Source organism: Alligator sinensis, unplaced genomic scaffold (genome assembly GCF_000455745.1).
Source record: "Alligator sinensis unplaced genomic scaffold, ASM45574v1 scaffold1003_1, whole genome shotgun sequence".
NCBI classification, from domain to species: Eukaryota; Metazoa; Chordata; order Crocodylia; family Alligatoridae; genus Alligator; species Alligator sinensis.
The window spans coordinates 295739-309757 of record NW_005842557.1 but is presented as its reverse complement, the minus strand read 5'-3'; the positions used below and the strand labels follow the sequence as shown (position 1 = coordinate 309757).

General features: G+C 41.9%; 1 protein-coding gene across 6 annotated transcripts in view; it reads left to right on the top strand.

Moving 5' to 3' along the window:
• COL6A3 (collagen type VI alpha 3 chain) overlaps positions 1-12559 on the top strand; it is a 122112-nt gene extending 109553 nt beyond the window's left edge. For all 6 annotated transcript variants that reach the window (XM_014523989.2, XM_006032252.2, XM_014523991.2 and 3 more), the window contains 2 exons: positions 10486-10656; positions 11733-12559. In XM_014523989.2, coding sequence (XP_014379475.1) covers positions 10486-10656; positions 11733-11773 — 212 coding nt within the window. In that variant the 3' untranslated portion in view covers positions 11774-12559. The remainder of the gene's footprint in view (positions 1-10485; positions 10657-11732) is intronic.
• The last annotated feature ends 1460 nt before the right edge of the window (positions 12560-14019 follow it).

The following is a 14019-nucleotide window of genomic DNA, read 5'->3' as shown; positions in this document are numbered from 1 at the left end:
TAAAATCAGCATTTATGTAAGTGAAAAAATGTGCCTTGTGGCTTGTATCTTGGGTCTAGATGCTGTCCTTATGCAGGGCCAAAAAAAACAAGGAGGAAGGAATACACTAAAAATAGCAAAGATTTCTTCAAGAAATTTCCTCTGCTCTAGACCCAAGGGTTTCCAGCCATGTAGACTGGAAGAGGGGATGTGACCTTGGGTACATCTTGGGTCAGGAAGAATAAAACAGAAAGCAGAGGGCTAGAACTATCGGTGCTAATAGGAGAACTTTTTCCTCTAAATTGATAGACATAATACAAGAAACTGAATGTAGTAGAATCATGCTACCATTAATGGAATCATGTCTTCTTACACTGTATTTATTCAGCCTGGTGATCATTACATACAACAACACTTTTGCTGAGAGTAAAATGTAATTTCACTTAGCTGACCAGGAAATGTAATTTCAGTTCTTTGAAAAATGCTGAGGTTTTGGAGGTTTCAGGTGATTGCTGTGTTGGTCTAAGGACATAGGCAGGTAGAATACCAAAATATTACCCAAGATGAGGGAATGGCTGGAATCATTGCAGGACTGTTGGCAAAGGTATTTGACACCCGAGAGTGCTGAGGGAATTGGCTGAAGTCATTATGGGACCATTGGCAATGGTATTTAAGACTCATAGTACTTGGGAGAGGTCCCAGAAGACTAGAAAAGGGTCAATGTGGTGCCAGTCTTTAAGAAGGCGGGGGGAGGGAGGATCCAGGAAACTATAGGCCAATCGGTTTGACTGATACTAGGTAAAATTTTGGAAAAAGTTATCAAGAAGTCTATTTATAAGAGACTGCCAGAAGGCATGATGCTGAAGAATAGTCAACATGGTTTCATTGTGGGGAGGTCATGTCTGACCAACCTAAGATCAAGTAATGAACCGCTTATATGAAGGAGATGGAGTTGATGTCATACACTTAGATTTTAAGAAGGCCTTCAATATGGCCTCCCATGACACTCTTATAAAAAAACTGGGGGATTGTGGGTTAGCGGAGTCCATGGTCAGGTGGGTTGGGAACTGACTAAGAGGTCAAACCCAGAGAGTATTAGTGGATGGGGCTGTATCATCTTGGCAGGGGGGGGCCAGTGGTGTCCCACAGGGTTAGGTTCTTGGCCCTGTGCTGTTTAACATCTTTATCAACAATTTAGATGGGATGTGGAAAGCATGATCACTAAATTTACATAAAATGTACATACAGTACTAAGTTATGGGGAAAAGCAGTCATGTTAGGGGATAGGATGCAGATCCAAGTGGAACTGGACAAGCTGGAAAGGTGGGCGGCGCGGAACCGGATGCAGTCGATAAGGATAAATACAGAGTGCTTCATCTGGGGAGAAGTAACCAGCAACATGAATATAGGTTAGGAGGAGATGTCCTGTCCAGTACAATGGCTGAAAGGGACCTCAGAGTTATGTGGTTGATTAAAAGATGAACATGAGCTGCCAGTGCAACACTGTAGTCAAGAGCTAATAGCATACTGCAGTGCATTAGGTAATGCATTGCAAGAAGGGCTAAGGTAGGGACACTTCCTCTCTATTTGGCACAGGTGAGACCCCAGCTGGAGTACTGTGTCCAGTTCTGGGTGCTGCACTTCAAAAAAGATGTGGAGAATCTTGAAAGGGTCCAGAGAAGGGCCACAAGAATAATTAAGGGCCTGGAGGACAGACCTTATGAGGAAAGACTATAGGATCTGGAACTGTTCAGCCTGGGGAAGAGAAGACTGAGGGGGGGACGTGGTGGTCATTTATAAGTATGTAAGGAGTGATTATCAGGAGCTGGATTAAAAACAGTTCACTAGGGCACTCCAGGGGAGGACAAAGAGCAGTGGCCATAAACTGTAAGAGGATGGTTTCAGGTTGGATGTAAGGAAAAACTTCTTTATGGTAAGGGTGACCAGAATCTGTAATAAACTTCCCAAGAAGGTAGTGAAGTTCCCAACTTTTGAAGTCTTCAAGAAGAGATGGACAGACACCTTGCAAGGATCATTTGATCTCAGCAGTATTCCTGCCCAGAGGAGGGTGGTTGGACTCAATCCTTAATTTCTGTGATACATGTTAGTATTTCCAGTATCTATTTTAAAGCATATGTATAATTATTTTTTTCTGTTCTGCAAACAACATCAAAATCTTAAGGATTCCCCAGCCCCCACCCCAGATTTGGAATTTTATATATATAAATTTTCATACACACACTCACATACATACAGGAAATACTAACTTGTTTTAGTATTACTTCCAAATATTCAAACATATATATTTGGAAATACTAACAGATATATATGGTACAGATAACTTTCCATGTGGTGTGTAGCAGCAGAGATGGGTAACCTAGCCATTTGGGGAGGTACAGAGCCTCAGAGGCAAAGGTTCCCTGAATCCCTAGTGGCTCAGAGTGTGGAACTTTAAATGTAGGGAATGTGGAAACCTAATACTCCTAGCATCCTCAGTGGTGGAAACCAGTATTCCAGCAGAAAATCAATATTTTTTCAGCAAAATTGAAGTTTTTTTCATGGAAAATCTGAAATTTGTAGAAATGGAGTTTTCTGTCAGAAAACTATTTGGCTAGAATATTCCCAACCTGCTTTGCTTGCCACCTCTGAGGCTGTAATTCAGTTTCAAATAATTTAGTACTTTGTTTATTGTCCCTGGTCATGGAGTTACAGGATGATGGGATATTCTCAGATTTAAGTTGAAGATAGAAAGATCAAGTTCTTAGCTCTTAGAGATACAGCTAAGTGGTCAACTTAAAAGTACACCCCTCTTGCTTCCTATAAATTCAAAAACCACAAGAGGCAAATAGGGACCACCTGCCATGTTTAATTTTAAAATTGCTCATGGTTTTCAAGCTATTATAATTTGTCATCACTTTAGGATGGCAAATGGTACTGCAGCATTAACTCCACGGTATTTTCCTGTTCCAGTATGCTTACCTATATTGTGAACTCTAGATACAAATTAGATGCCCTGGAGCCAGTGAGAGTCTCAGTGCCTAAACCACTAGCATAATTCAGTCAACTATATGAATGATTTGCTCATTAACAGCACACAGTTTCCCATGCACACCTGAAATTTTCATGGTAGTGTGATATGTTGAGATCCCAGGGGCAGCCGTGACATACCCTGGTGGCCACACAGTTCCTGCCCTGGCTCCAACTCTAGGCTCTCACCTCCACTTTCCTGCCATCCCTTTGATGTTATTATTTGGGAAGGAGGAGGGTTGCCTGAGGGACCTAGAGTGAGCCTGCTGTTGTTCCCGTGTCAGACTTTGGCCTTCTTGGCCTCCACCCTTTTACTCTAGTTGAGCACTCTAGCTCTAGTTCATGGACTGGACTGAGCTTCAGGGGTCTCTGCTTCTTGTCTTGCCCTGTCGGACTCTATCAGAGTCCCTCCAGCCTCCCTGGACCCCCTCTATCTGTATGGGCCCCAGGCCCATCTGTTCCAAGGTCTTTGTCTATGCCCTCTCTAGGGCTGCTGAGCCTCCCTAGGCTCTCCCAGTTTGCTTATAGTTACCAGCACCTCTGGAGAGCTCTTCCTTCTCAGCCTCCACGGCCAGACAGGCTGCGCTGGCTCTGGCTCTGCCTTATATCTCTCCCAGGGCTCTTCCCCTTCTGGTTAGGTTACTCTCTTTGGTTGTTTGCAGATGCCTGCTAATTAATCTCTTTAGCTAGTGGCCCCCCAGTCACAGTTGTGCCCTGCCTGCCCTGCAGTGCTCGCTCTGGGCTGCTTCTCTCAAAGTGACAGAGCATCCCAGGCTCTCTGTCACAAGGGGATTCATGAGGTAAGAGATGCAGTCCTTTATCTTATACAGAATTAGCCAGGCAGAGCTCTTTTTCACAACAATATAAGAAAAATGCAAATATTAGCCAAAGATTATTCTTAGATTTATTTCAAAATTATTTGATATTTCTTTACAACGTCTGAAACAAAATTCTGTGCTTCTGTTGTGAATAGATCACTGGTTCATTCACTGTCAGTTAATGGTGATTGGTTGGACGCACCATGCTAGTCTGGTACTTTTGGCTGCAAATTGAAGATAAAGATCTATTAACAACTGCACAGGAAACTAACATTAGAATTTGATCGCTTAAATGGAAATAGAACTCATACACGAGAGCTTGTCTGGCCTAAGCAAACCCACAACCTGCCAATCCCTGCTCCCCACCCCTCCAGAACCATAAGAGAAAAAAATGGAGGTTTTTAAAAGGATAACGGTTAGGTTTATTACAGAAATTTTTGAAGTATGTAAAAAATACATATTTCACTGTATTCTAAGAACTGGATTAGAACATCATGCTTAACCTCTGCATTATTTACTTCTCTCTTATAAATGCGGAGTGTGGCTAGGGTGAAGCAAGTACTAAGGCGCATGGTTGACAGCACAAAGCTTGCAAGTTTGGGGCCATAGCAGAAGCACTTATGGTGCAACCAGTCAGATTCCAATGAATCTGTGAATTCTGTTAAATACCTTGTCACAAGGACATGACAAAGGAAGGAAGGAATGCTGAGTGCACAGTATTTGGGAAGATGTATGGTTTACAACCCACAGACTGATGTTAGAATAATATTTCACATGAAATAAAACTAGAAGTAAAGAAGAGTAAAACTGGTCAGGATATAGTGATCATGGCTGGAACTTGAAAACAGGATGGGATACTACCAAGGATGCGTGATCTTTCACAAGGTTGTAAATTACATAATCAAATGAGAAACAATAAAGTATATAGGAAAATGTTGCATTTCATCGAATCATAGACAATTAGGGTTGGACCTCAGGATGTCATCTAGTCCAACCCCCTGCTCAAAGCAGGACCATCCCCAACTAGATCATCCCAGCCAAAGCTTTGTTTAGCCGGGTCTTAAAAACCTCCAAGAATGATGATTCTATCACCTCTCTGAGTAACCTGTTCCAGTGTTTTACTACCCTCCTAGTAAGGAAATTCTTCCTATTATCTCACCTAAACTTTCCTCGCTGCAACTTTAGACTGTTGCTCCTTGTTCTGTCATCTGCCACCACTGAGAACAATCTAGCTCCATCCTCTTTCAAACCCTGCTTCAGGTAGTTGAAGGCTGCTATTAAATCCCCACTCAGTCTCCTCTTCTCTATTGTAGCCCCAGGTCCTTTTCTGTAGAGCTGCTTTTTGTTTGCATCTGATGGGTTTTTTTTAAATGTTTGTCCATGGTTAATTGATATACAAAAACAATAAACTTGGGGGGGGGGGTCTTTTAAAAAAAGCAAAATCCTTCACAAACCATAAAATGGGAAAATGAATTCAATTTTTCCTTTTGCAAAAAGCTGTGTCTTTATAACAAAACAGGGAAATAAAAACATTTTTTGGCCATTGCCATTAAAACTTTCTCCTGTCACAGAAAGGAGATATTGCTACTTCATCTTGCCCATAGTCTATCTGAATAATCTTGTTTTAACTAAAACAGAGAGAGGTAGTTGGCCGAGAAGTCAGACAGAAAGTAGAGTAGAGCTGCACTGTATAGACTAAATCAAAGATGCTCTCTTACCAGCATCTTCATCAGCTGCTAAGGAGGGACTGTCTTAACTAAAGCAACCCTAGCAAATTACCAGTGTGTTAACAGTGCAGAAACTGAACTGACTGACACATGAGACTCACATGTGGCAAAGATGGTCAAAACATGTGCCATAAAGCAGAGGGATTTACAGCACAAAACATTTCAGCAGTAAAAAGAAAACACAATTAAAATGAAATGCCAGTATTGAGGCTGAAGTGTCATGGTACAAAGTGTACACAAGCACAAAACTGCATTTCTGCAGGTAATGGCCATATGGACATATGATAAAATGCACAGGTATGTGATGAAGAAATTTAAATTGAATTTGGTATCCCAATTTTTTGATCCATCCCCTAAAACTTACACTAACGTTCCAGGTCCCAAAACAATTTCCAACTCCTAGTCTTCTTATTTTTAAATACTGTAATCCTTTCCTGAGAGACCATTTTTATAGCCTGTTTTTAATCAGAGTTTCAGATTAATCCCAAATTGTTCTCCAAAACAGAGTTCAGGGAGTATTATGCTGTGTACTTTGGCATTTATCATGATTAAATGAAGCTCACTTGCCAATGTACCTTTCATTCACCATTTCCTCTCAGTCTGGCACTTTGGGATCCTAGAACTGTCATTGCTTTCTATTTGGCAAACCCATTGTTGTAGTGAGTGAACAGGTGATGTTTGATATTATTAATGGGAAAAATGAAACTAGTAGAAATGGTAGTTTACAATTCCTTTTCAGGATGCTAGGGCCTTTATTCTCATTAATTGCCCCACATGGTAAATAGTCCCATTAAAGGTTTTGAGCTGTGCATTTTTATGTTAAAAAAGGCTGATTCTTTTCACCTTCTTGGTTTTGTTAAGGTTGATTCAAATTTGTAATTGGGGAAAGGATTGCAAATTACAGAAGCTGTAATATACATAGGCAATTTAAACATTTCTAATCATTTAGGTAGCTGAACATTTTCATTGCCCAACCTGCAGCACTTTACAAAAGGCTTTTATTTTAGGGTGTTTCAAACTGGGAGCCCAAAACTTGAATTACCTAAAATAAACTTTTTTTTTTTTTTTTTAAATACAGTGTACAGAAGTCTCAGCTAAGTTTTATGCAGGAAAAGGAAAGTCTTCAAAAGTACATAGGTGACATAAATTAAAAGAAAAAAATCAATCAATTAAAAGGTGCTTTGATTTTGCTTGTTGTCAAATCTTGCACATATCTTGCAAAATTGAATGCATATGCTATAATGCCAAAGGTTATTTATTAGCTGTAGAGTGTTATCCCTTTTGCAACTGTTTATAAATTTCATAAACAGTGAATATGTTACCAAAAAATTGTGTAGCTAAGAGATGAAAAAATATTCCTACAGTTTAAGCATCTACTTTTTCCTCAATTTAATTAAGAGTATTTATGAGATTTGTATATTTATTTGTTTGTTTTCATATGCTGCATATGATTAGAGTCATGTGCTATACTGAAGAATGCCAGCGTTAAACAAGAGACCAAGCAACTGGAAATACTTAAAACTATATTTGGGTCTGGCTGAACTGTTCTTGGTACAGCACGTAAGGAAAGGAGACAAAGGACATGTTTATACATGCATTTAAGCACACCTACATTTACTGCATATTAACTTAATACTCATTAAGCAGGTTTAGGCAAGCATCTACATGTGCAGCAGTTAAAGTGCATTAATGCTATGTGTGGACTGATTTGGGACTAAAGTTAGTCCTAAGTCTGTCCACACACATGCAGAGTGTTAATGCACTTTAACGCATCTACAAGTGCGTTAATGCGGTATAACTATTTGCGCCTAAATTTGATACTTGCATTTGAAGGTATCAAATTTAGGTCTGAATAGCCTAAATTCACCATTTTCAGTGCACATTAAGGGTGAGCACGTGTAGACATGCAGCCTTAATGCACACTGACCTAGGCTAATGCGCATTAAAGCATCACATGTAGACATGCCCAAAGGATATTAACAATTTTTAAACCCACCCTGTAATTCAGAGGACTACTAGATCCCTAATGCAAATTTGAGCAGCTAAGGACTGCTCTAACTTTCACTCTTTGCTCTCAAATTTCTCTATGACTGCTGTGCTAGACAGGTCATCCAAACATAGAAACGTGTCAACCCACCCTCAACACCAGAAGTGTCCTCTTCATCTCCCCTCCTTGCCCTTTGAGGCATTGGGGTAATACAAATCAGACTGTAGGACCTGAACCTCAACCATTATTTAACAATAACTATTAGACCATTGATCCTATGCTATAAGTGTTCAGGTTTCTGCAGGCAACAGAGCTCCTATGTTATTTGTATCTGTTTGCAAACATCTTGCCACTGTACTCACTGCCCTATGGAATGTGTTCTCATTAGTTTTCACTTTGTTCTTGGCCCAGTGCAGAACTACTACAGCTAATAATGGTAAAATCTTCTTGCCAGATTATGCCGATCACATCATGGCCATTTAAGGCAATAGTTGATGCTGTAGTGCTCAGCAGAAAGCAGCACTTTTTACATGGCAAATTATTTGAATGCTGTAAATTGTATTTCTAAGAAAGGCTGTGGCTTTATAAATCCTTTTTCCATGCTTGTGCCAGACTCTTTTGGGTGGTGAATCTGGGATGATACACAGTTTCTTATTATGTCTTTTGTATGAGTTACTACACAATAAACCCAGCTGAGAGACTTCTACTTTTCGCTTGCTGTCAAAAACTTGACCACTTTCATTTTGTGTAGCCTCCTGGGATTGCAGAGCACAATGTAGTCAGCAGCCACTGTGAGAGTGACCCTAATTGCAGAATCTGTTAGAAAATATTTACTAATCTGTGACATAGGGTATGGACAAACAACACAATTAGCTGATGGCAGGGGGAGAGAGGGGGATTTGTCCTGTTTCAAGCTGTTCTAATAGTTTTATGTGTCTGTTCTCTCTCAAAGTAAGTGGAAGCTAAATCTCAGTAATTTTTAACAGTTCACAGAAACATGGAAAAGTAGGGCTGAAAGAGATCTCAGGAAGCCATTTGGTTCAGTTGGACCAAATGACCTCCTGAGCTCAAGGCAGGATTAGTCCTGCCTTGAGTTCAAGGCAGGATCAGCTCTGACTAAACCAAGTGGCCATGTCTACACGTGCGCTTTACTGTGGAGTAGACTATTCAGTTGCAGAGTAAAGTGTCACCATTTCCATGTGCAATGCTATTAGGCTGCAGTAAACTAATCAACACTGCCATAAAATAGTACTGTGCATAGTGCAATAGTACAGTAAATGCACATGTAGATGCTGACCGTGGGCTTAAATTGTACCTGGTCAGACCAGCCAGCAAGAGGCCAGATTCCTGCCTGCCACCTAGAGCCAACCCTAGTGGGGTGCGGGTCCTGGGGGAAATCAGTCTGTGCAGGGCCCCCTTAACACCGTGCAGGGCTGTGGTACCCCTGCAAAGGTGGGGGGTGGGCTCCGTGCTTCTTCTACGGCATCGGGCTGAGCCATCAGCTCCAGGCAGCCCCGACAGGAGGGGCTGTGGCCTCTCTGCCCAGCTCCATGGGCCCCCGCTAAAAGCATGGGGCCTGGGGTAGTCACCCCAATTCGCCGTACCCTAGGGACAGCTCTGCTGCCACCTAACGACATGGCTCCACACTTTAAGTACCCCTGTGCCCCAGCAAGCTGCTCCACCATCTGATGCTGCCACCTGGAGCTTGGGGCAGAGCAGGGCAGGAGCGGCCCTGGCATAAATTGTTCTGGCCTAGTTCAAATTACTGCTGTCCTAGGCACATGTGTAGATGCTGCTGCACCTGGGAGTAGTTTACTTCAGCTCAAACTGCTCCACAGCTTATTGTTCTGAATTAATTGCACATATAGATGCACCCAGTGTCTGTCTAAACTGCTCTTGAAAATTTCCAGGGATAGATATTCTACAACAGGGGCTGGCAATTATTTCAGGTGGAGGGTCGCTTAATAAGTTTTGTTGAGCTGTCGAGGGCTGCATGGGTAGCCTCACCCCTTGATGGCTGCCCTGCCCCCTTGTCGCCATCTTGGGACTGGAAGTCCCACCCCTAACCCCTGACCTTTGCCACCAGAAGTCTCTCCCCTTGCCCCCGAGAAATCCTCGGGGGGTGGGGGGTGTTGCCACCTTAGTGTATGATTTGGGATTTTTTCTGGTTCTAAGTCAAACACTGACTATAACATATTTTACTTTTATTATGAAAAATATTTTGTCATGATTTGTGTTTGTGTATTGTATATCGACTCAAAAATAAATTCTTAGTCTTGTGTATTATGTGTGTGTGTGTTTGTATGGTTGGGTGTGGGTGGAGTGTGTGTGTGTGTGTTTGTATGGTTGGGTGTGGGTGGAGTGTGTGTGTGTGTGTTTGTATGGTTGGGTGTGGGTGGAGTGTATGTGTGAGTGTGGTGGGGTGTGAGAGGGTGTAGGTGTATGTGTATGGTAGGATGTAGGGGTGTGTGTGGAGGGTTTGTGAGGGGGTGTGGTGGTGTGTGTGCATAGGCATAGAGTACGTTGGGGGGTTGTGTATATGTGGGGCTTTGTTGGAGCACGGTATGTATCTGTGAGGTTTGTGGGGTGTGGGGGAGGGCAGGGGGTGTGTGGGGAAACCCCTGCACTGCTCCCATGGTGCAGCAGCAGCAGGCGGGATGCTCAGGGCACAGGCGCTCAGTCGGGTGCAGCTCTGGCCAGCACTGCGCATCGCAGCAGGGAGCACAGCATCAACCTGTGATTTCTATTTTAATAAGGAGGTTGCTTCTTTAAAACTGCATGGCATCCATAACCATAGATCCGCTGAAAACAGTGAGTCTCTGTCTTTGCATGCATATTCTAACAGGACATGTTTGACTTTGTATGTGTGTGAAACAACAGAAATGCAGGGCATGGTCTTCCCATTTTGTCTAATGCTGAGTCATTCTATTTCTCTATTATTTTATAGTCACAGATATCTGCAGGTTGCAAAAAGAAGAAGGAACCTGCAGGAAGTTTGAGCTACAATGGTACTATGACTCAAATACCAAAAGCTGTGCAAGATTCTGGTATGGTGGTTGCGGTGGAAATGAAAACAAATTTAGCACACAGAAAGAATGTGAAAAAGTTTGCATTCCTGGTAAGTGGAGTCTCATCTTCTACTACCAGTTTCCATTAGGGTATATTACCTGGAAGCATGCAAAGGAACTACTGGTCATAAATCATTAATTGACCTCACCTACTGTAAATTGGAGTAGATTCATTGAGTTCAATAGAACTACATTGATATACACTGGTTGAAGGTGCAGTCTATAGCCGTTATGGCTTTAGGAAGTTATATCTTTGGTGTGATCTGAAAACACAGACTTTTGTCCCCAGAATCTGCATCACATGAACATTCTAGAAAGAGAGTTCTTTTAAAAGTATTAGTCCTGCCAATCATGAAGCCCCCTTTTATTCTTACAAGGTCTAATTTAAAACCAAGTGGCATAAATGAGAGTCTTCCTGCTGGACTGTCTTTTCTCATTAATTTAGGAGGAACTGCAATAGTAAATTAAAGCCAGGTTGTGAAAAAGGCATTGCCCACAAGGGCCAGGTACACAAAACTAGAAAGAAGAAAATATATTAAATCAGTTCTAAGCAGCATCTGCCAGTAAGGTGTAGGGGTAGGGGAAGAGGCAGAGACTGGGGAGCAGGGGATGGGCAACTATTGGTGACTGGAAGAAGTGTGTGTGTGGGGGGGAGGGGGCGGGGAGCAAAGGATGATGGGTCCACCTGGCCTCCCCACCAGACACTATTCTCTTTGCTGTAGCAGTTGGTGGGAGGAGGGAACAAATTTAAGAAAACCCTCCAAAAATTATATTCTATACCTGGAAAATTATAACAAAACCCAAAATGTGAAAAGAATTAGCTTTTCTTTACATAAAAATACATAGCTCGAATCCTTTAATGGAACTGCTTGCCACCTCAAATTGTGATAAATTTTCTATATATAAATTATTGGGGAGAGGGGGATCATCTTAAATTCAGAGTCAACTTAGATTTGAGTAAATATTCATAGATGTTAGGTGTTAGGGTCGGAAGGGACCTCAATAGATCATCGAGTCCGACCCCCAATATGGTCAATACTATCTTGTACAGCCACGAGAAGAGATGCTGAACATGCAGTGGTCACAAAATAAATGATTTATTTTTTCCTCTCCTTCATTTTTTCAGGTCACGTTAATCCTGGGGTTGTTACGATAATAGGAACTTAAAGACGGCAACGTGTCAACATATACCTCTCAGAGAACCAGGAGTCAGCCATTGCCATCTTAGCCTTTTAGAAGCTAAGGGTATAAATTACCTTGCACTGTACTATTTCATGCTTTAAGTTCCAAGCAAGCCTTGAAGAAAGTGTTTTGCTGCATGACCTATCAATATGGTGCTAAACTGTTTGTGGACTGAGTGCTACATGTGTCCGGGTTATATTGTAGAGCTTTAACATTATGTAGTATTTACCCACTGCAGATTATTTTGTTTGAACATGTCTACAAATTACCATTTCTTTTGGATTTCGGCATTACGCCTATCTAAGGCAATGTAAAATGTAGAAAATAAGGGGGGAAATCATTTCACTGCAACTGTTTATGTACCTGCTTTTATCATTTTCATATCTGAGCATAACTTTAGATGGAAAGCCTGTGTGTAGGAGAGTAGTTAATTCTGATAAACAAGCAGTTTAAATTGTTCACTCTGTTTTTACTTTTGCTGGATTAGATCTCAAACTAACTGACTTTTATGCATTTGTAACATATATGATCAATCAAACCAGTAAAGGAAAAAAAAAGCAAGATTTTTTGATACAGATGCACTGCTGGGACCAATGCCTCAGTTAAAGAATTTTTAAATTGTGGTGTAGAATGTTTTTGGCATTCCTCTAATGTTGTGTGTTTTATCATTTTTTTTTCTTGCGGGGCTGGGGATTTTATTTTTATTGTGGTTTTTGTTTTTATGAAGTCTATACAAAAGAACTTTTAAATGAAGTCTAATGGAGATTTTGAGACTTGTATGTTGTGTCTTATTTATTCAAAATTATGGATGCATTCATAACTTCAGTGTAACTACTTGCATGTATAACTTAAGCGCATGCATAGATCTGTGCATGGTGAAGGTACTTATCCTTTATTTTTGTAAAGGCAAGCAAAGTACTAAAAGTGAATTTTAGAGACAAGGCAATAATAATACTTCACTCTCCTGTCACAGTTATTGCCCATAAATGTTAAAGTAATTTACAAAACCATTATTCCCATTTTATAGGTGAAGTTGAGGCACAGAGGGGGATGTAACTTGTACAAGGTCACTCAGTACATCAGTGATGTAGACAGGAATAGAACTTGCTCTTCTGAGCTACTATCCATTGCTGTATCTAGTGGGCCATGTTGACTCACAAAAGAATGTAGGACATTCATTTTAAGTGTTGTTCAGTCGTTTAGGGTCTGATTGGCTGAACAGGGGACAGAGTTTCCATGTGCTCCATGCCTGCGGGAGAATCCAGCCATAGCTGGAGCTGATCTGTGCCTGACAGTAAAGAGGAGAAGAAGGCAGAGAGAGGGCAGAAGCTGCAGAGATGAAATGAAGAGGGGGGCGGGAGAAGGCAATCACCGCACTCCCATCAACTTAAGTGAGTGAAGGGTCAGACACTTAGAAAGCTTTCATAGTAAAAAATATGCATGCACAAATACTCCTCTCCACATTCATGAAAAGGAGAAAAATGTGGGAAACCATGGTTTTTCCCTTTCAGGCTGTCAGAGTTGCAGCCTGCAAGGGGCTGTTTGGGGCCCTCCATGCCCCACACATACCCCCACCTCCTGCCCCACACACTGAAGGGCTGAGACCTGGGGGTGGAGCAGCAGTTCGGGAGTGAGGGGCACTGGGTCAGGACTGGCCATCAATGTTTACAAATGGGCCCTGGTACAAAAATGTTTGAGAGCCACTGATCTAGTCCAGCCTCCTGCCTGAGGCAGGATGATCCCTGTCTAAACCATCCCACACAAATTATAATCTAAACTCTACATAAAACTACCATCAACCCTGACACAACACAGACATAGCACCTTAATCTGCCACAGGTAAAGCAGGGAAACTACAGCAACCAATGTCCTGCTTCTATGCAATGTTGTCAATATATGTTCAAGAGATCCCAGGTGGTATCCTATGCCCCCACACTACAGAGGAAGGCAAAAATCCCCAGAGTCCATACCAATCTGACTATGGAAATTCCTGCCCCCATATGTGGTGGTCGGCCTGACCTTGAGCAGGGGGCAAGACCCTAGTCTGCTTTGTTCTCAAGAGGAGCATTGGCGCACGTCAGTCAACGTCCCCAGCCTTGGCTGTAGCCAACACTCCATGCCTCTGGGAAGGCTTAAAAACACCCTGACACAAAACAGAAAGCACTACTCTAACAGTGAAGAAGTTTTTCCAGATATCCAATTTAAACTTACTTTGCTGCAACTTCAAGCCA